We start from the raw sequence: 21,827 nt of genomic DNA, 5'->3' as shown, positions 1-21,827 counted from the left end.
TTGGTTTATTATTGAATCAAATGTTCCATACTAATACAGTACTGACAAGGGAAGTTCAAGAGGGAGGTGAGTTACAGAATGGGAATTCTCTTTTCTGCTCTATTTTTCTATACAACTAAAGCTCCTCTAAAAATAAGGCTTTCAGGTTGGAATCTTAAAAGTTTGTGAGCCATCTAAGGGGCAAATATTGACCTCTCCCCAACAAGAAGAAAGTAAAATAATGACAATTGGAAGGTCTATGGAAACCAGTAGGACAGACCAAACAAATAGCAGCTTTCAAAACCAGAGAACTGCAGGGTGCCCGGCTAACACTCCCAAATGCTCAGCAAAGAATCTTCTGCATTGGGAGAGTCTGAGTACAGTGGGGGAAAAATGAGAGGCAAACTCTAAGTCATAAAAGAGACCAGGCTTTATAGACAGACAGGCAGCCCTTTAATCACCATTAGGGTCTGAAACCACACTCATGCCCCTGCTACAATAATCACCCATTAAAGTCAAATGGGACAAATTTCAGGGGGGTTAGGAAAGAAGGGGGAACTGAAACAGGAGCCAGGGATAAAGTGGGATCAATGATGGGCCTTTGAGGGGATTGCAAAGGAGCACTCAAAATGTATAGGAATTGTTGAATGTAAAACTGATCGCTACATTTTAAACCAATTGACAATAAATGTTTTTTTTTAAGTAAGGCTATCCATTAAACCAACCCCCCCCCCCTAAAAAAAAGCCCAGTGAACTCTGGATGTCTAATTTAAAACTTCAATAACAAGAGACAAGCCTACACACAGAGGCTGGTGAGTCAGGAAGAAGGCTGAACTCCACTAAGCTCATGGTTGCTGCCCTTCACGCCAACTGCCTCAATGCCGAGCTCTACTGCCTATCCACCTGCTAAACGGGACCAGCCACCACAACTAGTCCCAGGATGAGCCAGGGCACTATGGGAACAAGGCAGCCTCTCTCCTGAGACACCCAGGATCAACCCCACAGCTGCAGTCAACTACCCAGGCTCTGTGGACCTCATTGCCTCACAAAGTAAAGCGAAGCAGCTTTCAGGGATCAGGATTAGAATCCTATTCTGCATAATGCAGTATTCCTCAGGCTCAGATGCCAAGACTGCTCTGAGACACCTAATCCATCCTTTTATCCCGTATCACCTCTGGATTTAGAAGGGGGGAAAAAGTTTTCAGCAAGAAAGTCGGCAAATGCTTAACACTTACAGATGGAGGGAAAGAACCAGGCCATTCTATGGGCAGCTCAGAAGCAAAACTAGTCCATTGTCAGTGTGCTGCCACTGCCCAGGTGGAATGAGGAGGAAGCATTTGCCAATGCCGAGTGACTGCTAACCAAAAGGTCATCAGTTCAAACTCATCAGCCACCCTGCAGGAGAAACGAGCTCGGGCTCTGTGCCCGTAAAGATGACTGCGTCGGAGATTCTGTGTGGCAGCTCCGCTGTATCCTACAGGGTCCTTATGAGTCAGAATTGACTAGGAGTGGGAACTGACTCAAGAGCACACATGGGCCAAAAAGGAGCCAATCAAATGAGGCAGACATTCATAGGCCACTGATTTCAACACTTAAGTAGAAAAATAAACATTCACAGCATGTGAACATTTCTAGTAGTTTCATTGATAATTGCCAGGATCTGGAGTCAACAGAATACTCCAGTAAGTGAATGTGCAAACACTGTGGTACATCGTGGAATGGAACATTATTCCGAGATTCAATGAAATGAGCTGGTGTCCGGCATCAGGTATCAAAAGATCCAAAACAAACAATTTTATCAATGTGAAGGAAGGGGGTTAGAGTGGAGACCCAAAGCCCATCTGTAGACAGTTGGACATCCCCTCACAGAAGGGTTACAAGGAAGGGGTGATTCAACCAGGGTGCAGTCTAGCACCGACAAAACACACATCATTCCTCTAGTTCCTGAATGCTTCCTGACTCCCCACCCTACCATGACCCAGTTCTATCTTACAAATCTAGCTAGACCAGAGTACACACTTTGGTACAGGTAAGAGATCTCAACGCATGGAATTCAGGACAGATAAAACCCTCAAGAATAGTAGTGGAGTCTCGATATCACGAGGGTAAGGAGATGGGGGGGAGAAAGAGGGGACCCATCACAAGGTTGGATATATAGCACCCCCCGAAGGGGATGAATAATAGAAATGTGGGTAAAGGGAGACAAAAGACAGTGTAAGACATGAAATAACAATTATAATATATTGTTCGTTAAAAAGGGGAAAAAGAGGAGCTGATACCAAGGGCTCAAGTAGGAAGAAAATGCTTTGGAAATGTTGATGTCAACATATGTATTAGTGTGCTTAATACAATTGAATGATGGATTGTTATAAGATTTGTTATTTGTTATAAGCCCCTAATAAAATTATTTTTAAAAGGGGGGGCTTAAGACTACAGGCAAAAGGAATTGCATATCAACACTTTAGTGGATAAAGGTTGTTTTCCAAGAGAGTGCATGGTCACAATCTTTAACCACTCTACCAGATGTGTATGCTGGAATTGAACAATTAAGCATGGTGGATAGAGTAAGGCTGGAGCCAGGTTTCTCACCCTCTGAGAGGAGTTACAGTTCAGCAAAGGGAGGGGACTACAATGATTGGTGTTGTAATGGCTGACAGCTGGAGACATCTGGAGGCCTTCATTTTTAGTTTAATGCATACATTTGCATATGAAATACTTCTAGATATGCGTACATTCAAAGGCTCATGCATACACATGCATCTGCTTGCAAGGTCCTAGAAGGGGGACACCTCAATAGCACCAAGCGCATCTAAAATCCAGATCCTGGTTTCTAGCACCTTCCCAGTGAAAGGAATCAGGGCTTCTTTAATTGGAGAAATGGATGAGTGACTCAAAATAAGCCTTCAGTAGCTAGTAGTGACAGAAAGTAAGAAAGTGATAAAAAATATATGTTTGTGTGTCGATTTTTCACCCCAAATTACGTGCACATGTGCTCACACACACACACCAGGATGGAGTCTGTATCAAACAAAGGGCAATAGGAGCCAAGTGAAAGAACTCCCCTTCAAGAAGGCATAAGCAAGAACCATGTGAGAAACAAGATAAGGTGGTATGTATATGGCAAAGAACAAAGTGAATATCTATGAGTCCATTCTGATATAAATAAATGAATGATGTAATACAGAACCAACTAACTAAATGACTGAATGAGAAAATAAATGAGAGAAGACTAGGCAAGTCTCTTAGGCAGAAAATTCAAAATAATTGATGTAAAGATTCCTCTCTTAAGGAGGGGGAGCATAACTCACCACTGCATACACGGGCGCTCTGCAAAGCACCTTCCTCGCAAAGAGTATAACACAGAGAAGGGAAAAGAGAGTATATTTACAAATACTACTTTAAGCTGGGTAAATGTGGCGCCTTCGGTAATAAGCTATGGGAATGGCACTTTAACTTCGCAAAACACATTATTCCGTTGAATCATAAGAGAAACATCAGACAAATCCCATCTACAAAATGCCTGACTTCTCAAAGCTGCCAAGTCATCTCAAACAAGGAATGTCTGAGAAACCACCACAGCCCACAGGACCCAGAAGACACGGTGACTATAAGTTATGTGGCATCGGATGGAATTGAAGAACAGTGCTACGAAATCTAAATAACGTATGGCTTTGATTAGTAACGATGTGTCAATACAAGTCCACTATTTGTAGAAAATGTGCCATCTGATGGAAAACATGAACAATAGGAAAAACCCAGTGTCTGGGGTGTGGCAAACTCTCGGCTATCTTCGCACTCAGTCTGTAAATCTCAAACTCAGCATAAAAAGTCAACTTGAAAAGGAAGAAAAGAGGCAGTGCTCATTTAAGAAGCAAACTTACTGACAACTGAGGTGAGATTGATACCCAACAAACAAGCAGAGACATTTGCTGTTTGAATATTTGAATACCATGGTTCAGACTCAAAACCAACAAAGTTATTCAAATGACCAGAAGCCTCAGCTAATGAATCTAGGCAAAACTTCAAGGTGAATGAGACGTAACTTCAACTGATATAAGGGTGGACATCGGCATTGGTGGTGATGTTCTAATAACCTTAAAAAACTCATTTACGGACACACTTCTCAAACCATCCATCTCACCGAGATGATTCCTGGAGGCTGTTGCTCATTGTGTTACATGATTTAGGCACATACAGTCACATACAGTCACAGCCAGTGAGGCAATCCTACGGACAAGTAGAGTAGTACATGTCCTCACAGGTCCATATATCCCGCTCCAGACTGGGGTAAAGAGTTCTTTTCTCTCACCATAGAGAAGCCTCAGTTTGTCTGGTTACAATTTCTCAAGTTCTGACAAAGTCAAGTTCTCATGGCCTCTGTGTCTATGGCTACAGAAAACCTACTACCTATGAAACGAGAGAACTGATGATTGATCCTTCTCCAGTGTGACTACAACCAATGTTCTGCTTTGTCTGGACAAACGTGTCAAGCAAGTACCTGCACTTAATGGGGGGGGGGGGGGTCTGGGTTTTCTGTTCATCCCTCTCACCCACCACATCATGAGTTCAGTCTGAGTTTTAGGGATCTGAAGGATTTATACAGAGCTCTCCTCATGATAGATGAAAGACAGTTACCAGTCTGAGTATGGCCTGTGCAGGGACAGAGACATATTAAATGTGGTTCTTCTGGCCAACGTTTCTAATTCCCACAAAATGACCTTTCCCTGCATTAGTCTGGTAAGAAAGTGGGGAGTGGGGGAGGGGTTATACTGATAGGATTCACCTGTGAACAAGATTCCCTGCAATATCAGCTGCTGCATATAACATGAGCCCTCTGAGAAGCACAGAGAGGGCGCTTAATACTAGCAAGAGTCAGGATGGTAGTGGGTCCTCTGGACCAGGATCCCTATGCAGTGAGCTTCCTGAATCCAGAAGACAACTACCCCATCAGAGGAGCAGCAGCAGCAGAACCAGGACCCTAAGCATGGCGCAGAATGATGGACTTCCCAACCCACAGAGCAAGTACAGCCGAGTGCTTCTGCGCAGGAGGCTGGCTTGTGGCATGGCTTATCTCTGGGCAGTAAATTCAGGGAGCTGGGTTTGCTGACTCCTGGACTTGAGCTGAATGCCTGTGGGTTGAGGCTGACAGTGGAGTGGTATGCTCCGCTTAGCATTTCTTAGCAGACCTGAAAGAACTTTATAACATCCCCTAAACCACTCAACCCTGAGCATTTCTCACTGGGATTAAAACCTTTTGCCTTCCTTAATAAACCCTTTATCCAGGACTTTTGTCTGTGAGGTCTGTGTAACCATTGCGTGGATATTAGAATGCAGAGAAGTAAAACAGAGCATTAAAGCATCTTAGCCTGGAGAGGCTTCTCTCACCGAGCAGCTTGTGTGATACTACCCAACAGTCCACTGACTGTCACCATGACCTCTGGCTGCAGAAGCAGTCTCCTTGGAAATGGCATCTTCCCGTTTTAATGGGCTAAAGAGATACAAGGAAAGACACTGTCCAAACAAGGGTAAGGTGAGATGTCATAGGCGGGTCACATTGTTTCAAGCCTCCGTTTCCTCAGCAGCAAGAAGGTTTGGAGAGCTTCCTCTCTGTGTGCTCCCCAATCAGTCTGTTTGGTAAAAACTAACGCACACCTGAGGCATCTGCAGCCACATGTCCCTTGATGATACTGAGTGTGCTGGGATCCAGGTGCACCAGCACCTGCCTCCTCCGCACGGTGCTACCACCACAGCAAATGCTGAACCTGGCCCAAACCTTCACACTGTGCTTCCTCTTAGGACAAGTCCACCCTCTTCGTTGCCTCTCTCCTGTTCCTTGGTTCCACAGCTCTTCTCTTTTTCTATCTCCTAGTCCCAACGGTGTCCCTTCTTCCCCCCCCCCCCAACCCCCACCACTTTGCTTTTAAATGATTGTGTCGGCTCATTCCCGCCTCTCAGCATCAATGCAGCTTTTGTTGACAAACACATAGCAAGTGCCTGGTGTGAAAAGGGCAACTTAGCATAGTGGTTAAAAGGGTTGACTTGGATGCCAAGTTGGTGGTGGGTAACTGAACTTGCCACTTGCTAGGTTAAAAGGGTGGGCTCAAGTTACTCAGCCTCAAAGAAGACTAACACCACCTGTCTCCAAGGCAGGAACCCTGGTGGTATAGTAGTTACGTGTTGGGTTGCTAACCATGAGGTCAGCAGTTCAAAACCACCAGCTGCTCCTTGGGAGACAGATGAGACTTTTCACTCAAAAGGGCTACTGCCACAGAAACCCTCAGGTGCAGTTCTACCTGGCCCTATAGAGTAGCCATGAGTCAGAACTGACTGGACAGCATTGAGTTTGGTTTAGTTCTGGGGTTGTTGTAAGGGCTGACACCCTTGAATGCATCGCTAGTTCTCAGAAGAGAGATGGCATCAAGCAAGGACCCAGAAAATAACTCCCATCTCTGGGGTGTTGGGGGAACACAGGAGACTACCTCAGACTCACTGCTCTCAGGTAACCCTGGTCAATGACTGGATGAACCATCATTTGAACAATGACAATACGAAGCAAGCTAAGACACCTGGAGAGGAGGTAAGAGTGGGGAGGAGAGGAGAGGAGAGGAGAGGGGAGGGGAGGGGAGGAGAGACTTGAGTTCCAAATGAAGATGCTGCTAGTTGAGAGAACCCGGGAAGATTTCACAGTGACGATTCTTTAAGATAGACCTTGAAGAACTAAAGTCAGGCAGGCAGGTACAAAAGGGAAGGAGGTTCGGGGGGGGGGGGGGAGGAGCCCGAGAGGCAGAAATCTATGGATATACAGGACACCACATGTTTGAAAGACTAGTAAGGAATTCATACATGAGGCATTGTGGCTTTTTATGATGCCTTTACTACAATAAAACTTATAAAAGTCAACGAGTTCTTAAAAAAACAAAACATGGCCAGAGAACTGAGCTACCTTGGGGTCATGATGGAACATGAGTTCACAGGTAAAGGAAAGTTGTACCGGGGAGGGAGGCCCCTGGCCACCAGCAAAATAACACATACTTTATCTGCAAGCAATGGGCAGCTGCTGCAGGTTCCTGACAGACACAAACAACACACCTGAGGCTTTCGCAGGTGAGTGGAACCAGCATGTGCGGTGGCCTGGACGAGCCCTCTGGCTCCGACAAAGCAGTTTCTCTATGCAGACAGGTGGACACGTGTGGGGTGCACACAGGAGTCGTGCAAACTCACTGTAGACAAGCACCCACAAGACCCCGGAAAGACCTGCCTGAGCGCTCGGCAGTTACAATGGCAATTACACACACAGGTGTCTGGAGGTGTGTTTAAGTGAAAACCATACACAATATGATGCCTTTCAATAAACAGCCTGGCTACTGACTCCCCAGTGCCCCCTCAGCAGGGCGCAGTTGTTTAAAGGAAGTCACACGCTTACTTAAATTGTCAATGAAGAACAGATGGGCAAGGCAACAAAACTCCAATCCTGTTTGAAGAAGGGATTTCTGTACAAGAGACACCTGGGCTTGGTCAAGACAGCAGGTGCTGAAAAGAAGAGTCAAATCAGAACTCTTGGTCAATATATTTGAAGGGAAGGAGAACCCTAAAGCCTACTCAGGGAGGGCTCTTCTCTGGAAGCAGCATCTGGAAACCTGGAAGTGTGCCTTGCATCCCAGTGTCCTTTCAGGGCCTCCTGCCAGGAGCAGAGGAGGCTGACCTTTTCTCGTTTAAGTCAGACCTTTTCTTTAGGCATAAGGCTCATACACCAAGTAGTGTCAGCCCAGCCCAGCCCAGCCCAGCCCAGCGGAGGTGCTGATTTGAGCCCTTGCGTCTGAACCCACTCAGCCTTCACCTCCGTCCTTCATGGCCTCTTGTTTAACATGTACTGGTAACTTTCTACAACATGGAAAGAGACTTTGGGTAGGCTCTGAGTCTCTCTTCCATCTATCTATCTGAACTGGGATTTTGATTTAGTCTTTCAATAGGAAGGAAAGAAAGGAGGGAGGGAAAGAAGAAAACCCATATGTCACAAGCCCCAGCATTACGGTTCCAGCCTCAAGTGCACAATGGATTTCTAGTGAGCAGGTAACTCCACTCGGGGCCTTTCCTGACACTGAATCGCCCGGCCTTGGTTGTCAGCTACTTCTGCAGTTGTGCCAGCTTGGCTGAGGACCAGACAAGAACAGGTTGGTTTAGAAATTCATACCCAAGCAGCTTTGCTAAACCAGCAGTGTCAGAGAAGACCGGGTTTCGAAAGATGAGTAAATACAGACTGTGCCAGGAGACAAAGACCTGGGATGGTGGAGGACTATATTCTGCAGGTAACACCCGATGCCCAACCAGCAGAAAGTCCCAAATGGAGTAAATTAATTGCTCTTTATATCCACCATGAACTGGGGAGTACAGTGCAGTGATCAGGGGTCCTAGTCTAGAGCTACTGACTATGTGACCCTGGGCAAGTTCCCTACTCTCCCCTTCATTAATTAGTTGTTAGGTGCCATCAGGTTGGTTCCAACTCGGTCAGGTACAACAGGGCGAAACACCACCAAGTCTTGCTTCATCCTCACAATTGTTCTGGTTTCAACCCACTGTCAAGTTTGCCATGCTGGGGTGACTTGTGCATTGTTGTAATTCTGAAAGCTACGTCACTGGTATTTCAGATACCAACAAGGCCGCCCAAAGTGAACCGGTTTCAGCGGAGCTTCCAGACTAAGAGCAGACAATGAAGGAATAGGCAGTCCACTTCAGGATGAGCCACCAAAAACCTTATGCACAGCAGTCATGCATTGTCATGGAATAATTGCGAGGATTAAATTTGAGGTATCTGATGTTTGAGTAGCAAAGTCACATTAAAAATTTTGTTTTAATGAAGCTACTTCCTATTATCTTTTCCTAGAATTGACTTTTAGAACTGAAGCAATGTCAAGTTGAAAATAGTTCATAACTAATATACACTTAGAAATATTATTGCCTTCTCTTCCAGGCCCTCCTGGGCCAGGATACACAGAGAAAGACTTGGGTCCACAGGTGACAAAGCAACACAGCCAAGGACATGATGGCTGTCAACAAGGGCAAGAAATGAGGTCTGTATCCAGGGATTTGTGCTGATATCAAAGTTCCATCACATAGCCAAGGAGGACAGCAGGGCTTACACCTCTGTGTGGGTTGTTAGGGAGAGAAACTTAGGGTGCCTTGGGAAGAACTTGACCTCTCCATGGAGATGGCTCACACAGTCATCGATTACCCCTCCCCCCAAGAGCAAGGGATGATTAAGTCACTTAGGACACATGCCTTGGCCAAACAGGTTGTCAGTTGGTAACTCTTGGCCCCTGAGTCCAAGTTCTCCCGACCGTAGCCTCTACAACGGAGGAAAGGATACAGGGAGTTAGGCAGCTAGAAGCAAGAGACTGTGTGTGGAGGACAAGCTCTGGGAATGACTGTTTGCTGTAAGATGTGTGCTCCACCTATTTAACAAGCCCCCGGTAATGACACTATTAACAGTTGCAAAAGAATGTGCCAAATCGTCTCAATGGTTAGTGGTTAAGGAAACGGAGAAACTGCTAATATAACACTAACGAGGGTAATTCCAACTGGTAGACAGCAGGGTTTGGCTCATTGTGGAGAAGTGATTTATCATTCTGCCAGCCAACCATCTCCCTGTGAAATGCATCCCCAGGGAGGCCGAAGACTTAAGTGGCAGCAGGAGAGAATGAGAAACAGCAGCTCATTAAATGTCAAAGGGCTAGGTGCTGTACAGACTACACAGAGAAAACAGCTCTGTTCAGCAGGCTCTGGATCTAGACCCAGAGAATAAACCAGATTCAACCAAGGGGATCAACCCCAGGGGAGGGAGCATCCACCCAGCACTAGGCCCTGACCAAAGTGCCTCTGGTTGCCAATTTCTGGGTCTGACACCCACCGATCGGGAGTTGCACTGGCAATATACAGAACCTTCCAAGTATGATTTATTCCACTGAGCCATCTACAATGATAGCCTCATGGGTGAGAACCAGATGAAGGCCAATTCCCAGGAAGCAGAGAGCCACCCTATTTTCTCACGTATCCATCCTTTCGCTCTCTCGCCCTCCCAGCTTTCTCCCTTACCAAGGCCAGACCTGTTAAGTCAAGAGGACATCATCCTGGGGTTCATTTATTAACTAAAACAACTCACAAGACACAAAAAATCATACGTATGACTACTAGCTTCGTGATAGTAAAATTATACAAATCAAGGTCACCAAAAGAAAGCTGCACAGGCAGTTGAGAGAACAACCTGCCTTGTTTCAGAGGGCACATCATCCTCCCTTTAAGCAGGAGCTCTCTCAACCTCCGAGTTCAGGGCTTTAATAACTCAGTCCTCCAAGATAAGTTAAATCAGGCCACCTGAGGCTAATTGTTATCAGCCTCCCAGGAGTGTATTTCTGGTCTAACTAGCCCCCATTTGCCAGCATAAATCCTCACTTACTCCAAGGCTTGCTTGCTTCTCAAGAACCAAGGAAAAAGGCTGTTATTTATGACAAAACTAGGTCTTTTCCCTCGCACCCTCACAAAACAGTTATGAAGCAACAGATCCTCACTTCATAGATGAGAAGCCTCCGGTCCAGAGATATTGCCCAAAGCCAGTATAGAACAGGAAAATACAAATAGTTCAGATGGAAACAGTTCCACAAATGCTAGCGTATTCGGATCTCTGGGAAGGTTTCTTTCCCCTCACACACACCATACAGATGGAGAGAGGAGATGTAGACATTCCCTGATTATAATGGGCCAGGCACTATGCGAAGGACCTAACATCTATGGACATTCAGTTCCAACAGAGTAGACACTCTTCCTGCTTAGTACATGAGTTAGAACCTAAGTACGTCACCCCTTTGCTCTCAGGATGATTGTCCGTGCCCTCGAGGAAATAAGCTGTTAGGTCCCAGCCCACAGGGACTCTAGTACAACAGAATGAAGCACTGCCCAGCCCTGCCCCATCCTTAGAGTTTCTGTTTCAGCTAATTGGTGTAACTCTTATGTCAATCTCTTGGAGGGTCTTCCTTTATTTTGATGACTCTACTCTACCAATCATGATGCCCCTCTCCAAGTCCCTCCTGATAACAAGTTCAAAGAAGTCTTACCATTCTTGCATCCAAGACACATTCTGGCTGCACTGCCTCCAACATATAGATTTGTCTACTCTTCTGGAAGTCCATGGTAGATTCGATATTATTTACCAATAAACCAAATCACACGAAACCCACAGTCAGAATCAACTCCAATTCATGGTCACCTGATAAAGGGTTACTGAGACTTGGTAAGTTTTTATGGGAGCATACAGTCTTATCTTTCTCCCACAGAGTAGCTGATGAGAGTTTGAACTACCAACCTTATGGTCAGCAGCCCAGTGCTTAACCTGGATGTTGAATGCAGAAACTTCCAGCTGTCGTCTGCCATACTGTGGGTGACTTACATGTTGCTATGATGCTAAAACGATGCCACCAATATTTGAAATACCAGTAGGGTCACCCATCACGTACAGATTTCAGTGGAACACCTAGATTTTAAAAGACTGTGAAGAAAGGCCTGGAAATCCACTACCCAAAACCAGCCCAAGAAAACCCTATGCATAACAGATCATTGTCCAACACATTTCTTTGGTGACATCAGGAAGAATAAAGTGCTTAATGGAGGCATCATGTTCGGTGAAGTGGCATGCCGATGAGGCAAAGAATAAGGTAGACTAGCATAGTAGTCACAAGGATGGACTGGAACATGCCAACAATCATAAGGATCATGCAGGACCAGGCAACCTGTTGTTATGCGTAAGGTCTCCATGAGACAGACAACTTGATGGTAACTACCTATCTAAACACAGGATCAGAGGTGTCAACACAATATGTTGGTGACACAGAAGTAGGAAAGTGACTTTACAGGCATTAAGGAAACTTCTGTGGCCTAAGAAAGCCCACAGAAGTTGAAGATTGGCTCAGATCACTGGCTGAGTCCAAAGAGGGTATTTCCCAGGCAGAAGAAAGAGCAAGAACAGAGGTGGCCCCAGAAAAACACATGGAAAGCAGCTCCACCATCAATGTGGTCTGAGATGACAGTGAGAATCACATATGCCTTGGTCCAAATTCCCACTCCAGCCTACAGGTGATGAACCATCACTGAGTACTTGTAAGCAGGAAAACTGAAGGATTGCACTTGAATAGGTGTGCCAGGCAGTGCTGTGCAGGATACATAGGAGGGCCCAAGCCCAAGGTCCAGCAGCAGTTAAGAGGGCAACTGCACTTGTCAACAGAGTAAAACAACCTGGGCCACTGTGTTAGGCCAGGTTGACTATAGAAACAAATCCAGAGACACTCATATATATAAGAAGGAGCTTTATATCAGAGTAATTGTATATTAAGAAAAGAAAATACCCCAACCTAGTCCAGATCAAGTCCATAAGTCCGATATTAGCCCATAAGTCTGATAATAGCCCATAAATCCCTCTTCAGACTCACACAGCACATGCAATGATGCAAAATGCAGGAAGATCACAGGCTATTTGGTGTAAAGTCTTGTGGATCTTCTCACAGGTCTCAGTGTGGCTCCACATGGCTTGTCAATAGGAAGGTGAAAGCAGAGGGAGAGATAGACCCACCTCCATCGAGCCATTTATCTTGGTCACCCTCCTAAACTCTGCCCACATGTTCCTACGGGAGCCAAGTTGGCACAAAATACCTAACTATCACAGTCACCGCATGTAGGAATGGGGAGTGAGGGACACATCTGGAAAATCTTTAGGAGACAAAATTAGTAATCACAGTGGAGGGTTAGTAGTTAAGAGTCTAAGGGAACTCGGGTTTCTAGCTTATATTCAATGAGAAAAGAACACATAAGAAAAACTTGCCGGAGAGGGGGTTCAGAGCCAAGAATAGAATCTGCAGACTTAATGAAATCCATTTTGACACATGGAATTTAAGCTGTCTTTGGGATATCCAAATGGGGGTGTCACATAGGATAGTTGAGTCTCAAGCTCTAAAAAGGAGTTTATGAAAATCAAACAATGGCCTTATTTACATCTAGTGCTGCTCACTGCCTGCAGCATTCCCAGATGAAAGAGTGACACAATCAGGAACACAGTGAGGCTCCCTGGACTGACATGTGGTAACGCGGGGACAGTTGGCATGTTCTTGAAGGATTCTGACCAGGAGTCTTACCTTAGTCTGATACTACGACCATACATTTTCAAACTCTGGAGTAAACCCTAGACTCCCCAGTCATGAGCTCTGCAGTCTACAGCAAGATATTTAATGGCTCTGTGCCTCCATTTCCTCATCTATAAAGTGGGGTGATGATCGCAGCAAAGCTCACAGAGTGGCTGTGAGGATCAAGTAATACAGTACTTGGGAAGCTTTGCCCAGATGTGGAAGCAAAGCACAAACATTCTCAACAGTGTCCTTCCTGTTGGTGAGGGCAACAGTAGTAAAACTCATTTTACCCCATGCATTTTACTTCGATGGCCCTTCTCTGTAAAATAGGAAGGATGCCTGCTTATTTTGGGAGACTAAAATTAGAAAGCAGAGGTTTAAAAAAGTCACTGAAACAAGTATCAAGTGGGACCTGGTGATGAATTGGGGGGCCTTTCAGCAGGAGTCAACAAGGTCTACCCCCCTGGTAGCTCAGGTCTTCAGAGAGCATTTTGTACCATGGCCAGAGTCCACTCTCCCTGGCATTTGGTTCCAAGAGGAAACTGGCCACACACCAAAGGACAGCACACGGAGTGCTACAGGTCACAGAAGTCATCAGAACAACCTGTTACCAAGGCCATGAAAGCAAGTGATTGGGTCTTCTCCAGCAATGAACTAGGCAGCCTCCTGCTGGATAGCCTGAGGCTATTCTGCAAATCCTCCTGTTATAATAGATAAAAGGGTTAGCTTAAATTTTTTAAACAAAAAAACTAAGCATTACGTGGATCGGTGCAATAACTATAGACTGAGCTGAGTCCCTGCCATGAACCAAAAACTGAATAATATGTAAGTATCCCAGTGGAAATTTACTTAACGTTTTTATTCCCTTGAGCTTAAATGGCTACAATAAAGCACGATAATTTATTTTAAAATGAGCACGCATCTGACTTTGATGACACTGTAATACTTACTAACTCTTCTCTACTGAGGGATAAGGAGCTCAGAAGAATCTGCTCCTATTTCACAACCAACCCCACACCAATCTACTCAGGAACAGAACCAAAGCTCCCTGAGCTGAGTGACTTTCCAGTTCAGTCTAGACTCGGGAGAAGAGAAATTCATTTCCTTGTGTGTGGTTAAGTATTCTGTAGATGCTTCATGAGCTAAGTTTCTTGAAGTTTTGCTTCCTGAGAATAAGTTCCTAGAAATGATCTCCCACTCTTCCTTGGACTCAAGAATCTCCAGCCACACTAACCTTCTTGCTGTGCCTTGAAATGGCAAAGTCCGTTTCTGCCCCAGGACACATGCACCTACTGTACCCTCTGTGTGGAACACCATTCCCTCAGGTAGCCAAAACTCACCCTTTTCAGTTGCATCCATAGAAACTCAAGTGTCACTGTGACCCAGAGGCCTTCCCCAACAATACTGTATGCCATGGTACCCACACACTACTGCCTGGCACTGTCTGCCCTCAAGCCCTGCTTTATCTTTCAGCACAGTATTTGCATGTGATGGTATGTTTAACTTTTCTTCCTTCTAGCCCACTCCATCAACCAGGAGAGAAGTTCCATGCAGACAGGGACTTTGTTGTAGATTGTTATGTCCTCAAGGCCTGTTACTATGTGGACTCACAGAAGGTTGTCAACACATGTTTTAAATTTTAAAATTAGGTTCTGTTCTGAGTATATAGCTCTCTTTATACATCTGCTCCTGGCTTATTAACTATCTCATCCAAAAGTTCACAGCTACAACAATCGTAAAATGCCTACTACACAACTATTCTGCACACTAACAATGTATGCCTGGTCACCTGGCAGGAACAAATTCCAAGGTGGAAGGGGAGAATAAAGGCTGACTGGAATGGGTAAGGTTATGCGTTAACTTTACTGGGCCATGGTCCTCAGTGACTTGTCAGTTACTTGTCAGTTACGTAATGATACAATTTGGCAGCTTGCAATGATGTACTCATCCTCCATTTTGTGATTTGATGTGGTTAGCCTTCATTTTTGCGCAATGCCAAGTTTCACATAATGACTTGCTCTTTGGGATCTAATCATGTTGAAAAGTGAAGACTGAATTTATTGATAAGAATGCCTCTCCTCAGACACCCTGAGAAAGTGTATTGATTTTTTTCCCTTAGTTGAGAAGAGGATAGCTGTAAATATACCGTCACTGCTCAATCCGCATCTAATGTTTTCTTAACCCTTTCAAGAATGACTTATTTTCTGCTTTGGATTTTTTTATTGACAGCACATGTTTTCAGTAATAGAAGGTATAATGTATTAAATAGTGTTCCCTTCCCCCAAAATGTGTGTTATTCTGGATGGTTTGGCAATTATAAAATGATGTGATTTGGCAGTTATGGAATGATATGATTATACTCCATGCTATGAACTGATTGATCAGTCAATAACTTGTAAGGGGATTGAGGTGAGATACAGAACCCTGACTGGGTCACAACCCAAATTCAATCATACAAAGGATAAAAGGAGAGATAAATGAGCAGACAGGATAGGAACTCAATTCCATCAATAAAGAAGATCTGGGAGTAGAACTTGTTCTTTGGACTCAGGGCCCTTGTGCTGAGAACTTCCTAGACCTTAGATAAGATGGATGAAAGCTCCAGACACTCCGTGGAGGAAGATAATTTTCTAGTCCTATGAAATGGCATTTTATGAGTGCTAAGTGAACGGTCAGCAGTTCAAATCCACCAGCCAGCTCCGAGGGAGAAAGAGGAGGCTTTCTTCTCCTGTAAAGAGTTAAAGTCTTAGAAACACATCGGGACAGTTCTACCCTCCTATAGGATCACCATGAGTCAGAATTGACTCACTGACTGTGAATTTGGTTTTTGGAAAGATTTAGTCTTGAAAACCCACTAGAGAAGTTCTGTCCTATAGGGTCACTATGAATCAGAGTTGACTTAATGGCAGTGAGTGAGTTTTAAGGTGAGGTGAGGGAGTAATGAAATACCAGCTAACACACAGGAGCCCAGCACAACAGTCTGATTCTCCACACACCAGCGTCCTCAGCAAAGTTATAGAATTAGCCAAGTCTGACTTTAGTGCAGCCTGGTACAGTTTCTGTGAAGTCCCCCAGATTTCACTGTCTTAAGCTCCTATAGATGTCAAGTAAGACTGGTTTTCTCATCGACTCACCAAATATTTACTGAGCATTGTGGACACTGTGTCAGACACAAGAAACATGACAAAGAGCCAAAAACAAGAGCCCATCCTTGACCTAGATCACATACATCAAGAGAGCACACTTGCTCCACGTGTCATGACGGGAAGGGCTGTGGCGCCATGAGAACAGGTGAGAGGATCAAACAGCCTCGTCCGTCTGTCCCAAGGATGTGATGTTCATACAGAAGTCTGATAAAAGAGGCTTCTTATTAAAAGGAGCTAGATGAAGCGGCTCAGTACCTCTCAGGGCATTTATCTGCATCCTGAAAGGCTTTGAAACCCAAAGGAAGGTATAATAATGATACTGATGGATGTGAATAGCTCTTTATGGATTATGAAGCATCTTTTTCATGCGTTATCCCAGATCAACCATTGCACCAGAGAGAAAGAACAAGAAATATCCGGTTCTCCCTTTCATCAATGAGGCAACAGAGATTAATAACCCTGAAATGACACATCAAGGTTACACATTAAGTCAAGGAGAAGACTCAAACACACATCCCATTATTCCTTGTTGGGAGGTCTTCCTACTACACAGCGCTGCTTTCTCCAGGAAGCTCAAAGGTGACATGACAGAAACGGGGGGAACAAATGACACAGATCATCCCAAACAGTTGGCTACCAGATTCACCTAGTCACAGAGCAGGCCTGATATGATGGCAGCAGCCTGATTTTCGCATTGCTTGCCACCCCTCACCCCCAACTAGCAACCTCCCAGTCAGCAGCCCTAGGGACACCCCTCACTGGAGACTGCTGACAAATCTTGGCATTTCTTTGACTTGTCGACTTGTATCACTCCATTCTCAGCCTCCATCTGAACACAGCTTTCCCATCTGTGAGTCTGTGGCTCATTTCTCTCTGTGGGTTCCTCTTATAAAAACACATGTCATTAGATTTAAGACCCACTAATCCACAATAATATTAATCCTATTTCCAAGTAAAGTCACATTCTCAGGTTCCAGGTTGGTATATAGCTGGTGTTCCGCCAGTGTGGGCGCAAGAAAACTGGCTAAAAGTACTACCTTTCCCAGCCCTGAAGAAAGCAGCAAACCGCAGATTAGGAAACAAAGAAGGAAGATGGTGGAGTGTATCTGAAAGTTATCGCTACCCAGCACTGCAACTCATCCCAACTCAATTGAGCAGAGATCCCCACAGTTCACCGCAACTCCTGACAAATCGATGAAAGTCTCCGGAACGTGTCCACAGAAAACAGGAAAGCAGAGAACGTGCAGAGTTCCCATCAGTCTTACTAAGCAACTGTGGAACGCATGCTGGGCTTAGCATCAGGAGAGCTGGCTATTCCTGCTGTGTGAACTTGGACCTCTTTGACTGCTCTAAAAATCCATGAGCTGCAATTATAGTCACTTCAAACAATGATTGTGTGCTGAAGTGCACTGGGTTTAAGCAGGAATACTTTAATAGAAAAAGCACTTAAATCATTTAATTATTCCATGACTACTACTGAAGTCTGTACTATGTTCAAGTACAATGTTAGGACTTGGGATTCTGAGATAACCACTATACAGACACTTCCAGGATCTGCACGTCCTCTCTGAATCACCATATCTTTATCTCAAGGCCCATCTGGCTGCAGCATCTATTGATTATTGACTCCACCTTCCAGTCCTCTAGAACGCCTCCTTGGTTATCTCCAAACTGGACTAGATCTTCAGCTGACTTCTTCCTTAGCTTCTTGATTTTTTCTACTTACAAAGATACTAATGCACCTATCTTGTTTATTGCTGGGTGTCAGCACCCAACACTGTTTGTTGTAGAGAGAGTGAATGAATGAATGGAGATAAACTGGCCTCCACAGATGGGAAACTAGATGCTCATCTACCTACTTCTCACTACAGAAGGGCAACAAATAGGAACATACCGGGCTGGTCAAATGAAATAATGTGTATGGAAGTAGTTTTAAAGTTGCAAAGCTGAATGATACTACTAATCACAAGGCCAGAGGAAGCACTGAACCCCTTGCCCAGCTGGCTCTCCTGCTCCTTGCATTCTCCTCTGCCCCCACCTAGGCCTCAGGCTTCAGCAATGGTCACCACACTAAGCAGCCTCCAAAGACTCTATCCCAGGAACAGTCCAACACTGGCCACTAATAGCTTGAAGCAGCACCGGACTGAGGACTGTGCACCCAGGCAGAGTTCTAGGGTGATCGGGCTCAGAAGGGAATATATTTTGGGGGTCATTAGAGCTGAAGGTGAAAAAGGTGACATTCAGAAGCTTCTTAAGAAGCCCTAGTAAAGTCATTTGCTGAGGCGCTTCCATGTTCTAAGGAATATGCTAGCAAGCAGCCCTGTCCACAAGGAACATTCTCAAATCTAGGACTTAGACATAAGAATATAAGGAACATCTAGGTCCTTGTCTAAATCGGTTCAGTCAGGCAGCCCTGTGACAGCAAACAACCAGATAGTTCATTGTGGCTCTGTGTCCTGCTCCCCAAGAGCACCAGACACATTCAGAGTGCTTAGTGGTTCTGGTCCAATAGTTCCTCACCAAAATAAAGAAAAGAAAAACTACCGACTTAAAAAAGCTACCTACTTGTACCCAAGGTGGTACAAGGGCCACTAATTTATATATGTGTGTGTCAGAATTAGGTGTGTGTATATACATGTATACATGTCTGTGAATATATATGTATGTGAATATCCCCCAAAATGGAATTATATATATATGTATATGTGTGTGTGTATGCCATCTAAAGTGCAAATATTGGTCTCTCCTGGACCAGAGGAAAAGGAGGGATGGAAGTAGTAAGAGACACAGAAACAATTAGTCCAATGGACTAATGAACCGTGCAATCATCAGTCTCCATAGCCCTGAGACCAGCTAGATGATGTCCAGCTACCACCATCCACTGCTTTGAAAAAGATCATCTTAAAAGATCCTGAATAGAGTGGCAGGAAAATGTGAACCCAAACCCCCAATCACAAAAGAAACCAGGCTTACTTGTCAGATAAAGGCAGGTGGAACCCCCAAGACTATGGCCCCTAGACACTCTTCGGGTCTGGAATGAAACTCATCCCCACGTTAGAATAATCAATCAGTAAAAGCAAAAGGGCAGCATTTACCCAAGGACAAATTGTAAGGGGTTAGTGAAGAACAAGGAATGGGAACGGGCACACTGAGGACGTGGGACGAGAGATGGCAAGTACATTGTGGGGATTTAAATGGCTCCGTGGGACAAAATGTGTCTGACTTGTTGACTATAGAACTTACGATCTGCACTGTAGTCCTTCACCTAAATCACAATAAAAAATACACAAACACACATATCTTGAAAGCACTAAAGTTAAAAAAAAGTGCCTTAGATAACTTTACAAAGGAAATCAAGTGTGAGAAAACAAAAAGAAACAGAAAGGGAAAGACACTGGTATAATCTGTTTATTAGCACAGCGTCAACATGGGCTGTAGAACGGGGAAGGGCATACTTCTCTCTCAAGACCAATCTGGGCACGCTCAGGCAGATTATTTCATAGCGCTGAGCACTTCCCTATCTGAGAGGTGGAAACCATCTTAACTGCCCATTACGTGTCCGGTGCAGGCTCGAGTGAGGTTGAGGAGAGCAGCAGGTAAACGGCTTTCAAGGCACAAAAGCATTTCACAGATAGGGGCACCATGATCCTTATCACAAATTCTTCCCTCTGAGGACCATCTGCTACTCTGGCCAAGATGTGGGGCCTGCGGTTGTGAAACCAGGAGAGCATCCTGCAGCCTAAGCCCAGCAGTCTCGGTCCTGTGTTACTCCAGCACCATGAAAGAAAAGTCCTTCACATAAAAATCCCAGGCCCCAGCTCCTCACAGCTGCAATTACAGCCAAAATAGCTTTGAAAGGGAGAAAAGAAAAGAAAATAGCAGCCTGGACCAAGCAGTGAATTATGGGGTTTGGGGTAAAACACACACCCAGAGCTTTTGCTGTTAATGGTGGCCAGTCTAAACAAGTGACTGGACAGCCAAACCAAACAGCTTTCTGGCCAATTAATTCCTCCCTCTAATTTAATGAGCTTCTCATTAAGCTCTGGAAGCAGCTCACAGGGAGTTGCAGGAAGAGGCACATGGGCCAGGAGGCTGGCAGGTGATGAAGGGAGGGGAGAGCGGGGCATCTCTGCAGCCCCTAAGTCCTCCAGCTCCCACGCCCCAGCCTTCCGCTGTTCACAGGTGATATTTTCCTGTACAAAGCAGGGCTTCTTTCCCTGCCTTCCTTACTGGAGAGGCTACATGCCTTAAGCCTTTGGCTCCTCAGCTCAGGTCATCACCCAAATCAATATCACAAAGGACCCTCAACGGGTTCCGCAATAGGCAGCACAGTCCTCCAGCCATCATCCCTCTTTAACCTGACATTTAATCAAGAGCAGCCAGCCTATCGGCACAGCTTCCCCGATCAGTATAGGGAGATGAGGTCTGGGGTTTGCAAAGAGTAAAAGGTGAGACCTTTCATGCAGGCACCTCCGGGAGTGGAGATGTTAGGGTTCTGGCTCCACACAGCCCAGCCTCTGGTCACTCACCCGTATCCGGCGCATGGCAGCCACGATCTCCACCCTGCTGTTGGGCCTTGGCACATCCAGGCTTCCTACGTACTGTGGAGAAGAAGTACAAGATCATTGAGAACAGGAACAGGACGTGTCCCCAATCACAGAATGTAAGTGATACAGGACTTGGGGGTCATTCGGTTCATCCCCCACCTTTCCTCCATCATATAAAAGAGGTGATTATAGGGCCAAAGAGCATTATCTTGAGACTGGTACTAGCTTTACCAAAAGAACATATATAACAAGTATTTGCCTTGTCAACACCTTTTTTCTTTCACATGTAGAAGTCCGTGGCATTTATATTCACAAATGGCAAAGGGCGCAGAATTCTCTAAGGGAAAGAGTTCCCAACAAAACCAAACCCACTGCCATTGAGTTGCTTCTTACTCACAAACCACCCTAAATAGGATTTCCTAGATTGTAAATCGTACAGGGGCAGACAGCCTCCTCTTTCTCCTGCGGAACAGCCGGTGGATTTGAATCACGGGCCGTGAAGTTAGCAGTCGTAGAGGGTTAGAGAGACAAATATGCTGCCTTCAGAAGTGTGGATAACTTAAAGGGGAGGATATGGCAAAGACCAATGGCTTCACCTTTCTATATTTTTGTTGAATAAATGTTTCTGAGATTCTGCAGCAATACTTACCCTGGTGTATTCATAGACAGGCATGGGGATTTATTCTGTATAAAGAGGTTCATAGTACTCACACTGTTCTGCAACTTTCGCTCTCGCTCTCTCAACACAACTTGGACCTTTCCACTTCAAAGCACGGAGGTCTGTTATAAAGCATGCTTATGTAACACTATTTCACTGTCACAGCAGAGCTTCCTCCACAACGTCCCTCATCTCCACAGCCGTGAGACTCATCCAAGCACTTCTGCAGGCTGCAGTTCTAGAAGTGGACTTGCTGCATGGAAGAAAAGGTCTATCTACTCCCTAGATATTGAACAAGAAACCCAAACCAAACGCTTCCCATTGAGTCACTTGC

General features: G+C 45.1%; 1 protein-coding gene across 3 annotated transcripts in view; it reads right to left on the bottom strand.

Moving 5' to 3' along the window:
* The window catches only part of LOC142462324 (carboxyl-terminal PDZ ligand of neuronal nitric oxide synthase protein), a 384,106-nt gene that overhangs the window by 252,087 nt on the left and 110,192 nt on the right, over positions 1 to 21,827 (bottom strand). For all 3 annotated transcript variants that reach the window (XM_075564096.1, XM_075564078.1, XM_075564087.1), the window contains exon 2: positions 20,818 to 20,889. In XM_075564096.1, the coding sequence (XP_075420211.1) occupies positions 20,818 to 20,889 (72 nt within the window). The remainder of the gene's footprint in view (positions 1 to 20,817; positions 20,890 to 21,827) is intronic.

Source organism: Tenrec ecaudatus, chromosome 1 (genome assembly GCF_050624435.1).
Source record: "Tenrec ecaudatus isolate mTenEca1 chromosome 1, mTenEca1.hap1, whole genome shotgun sequence".
NCBI lineage: Eukaryota > Metazoa > Chordata > Mammalia > Afrosoricida > Tenrecidae > Tenrec > Tenrec ecaudatus.
This window is presented reverse-complemented; position numbering and strand designations above follow the sequence as displayed.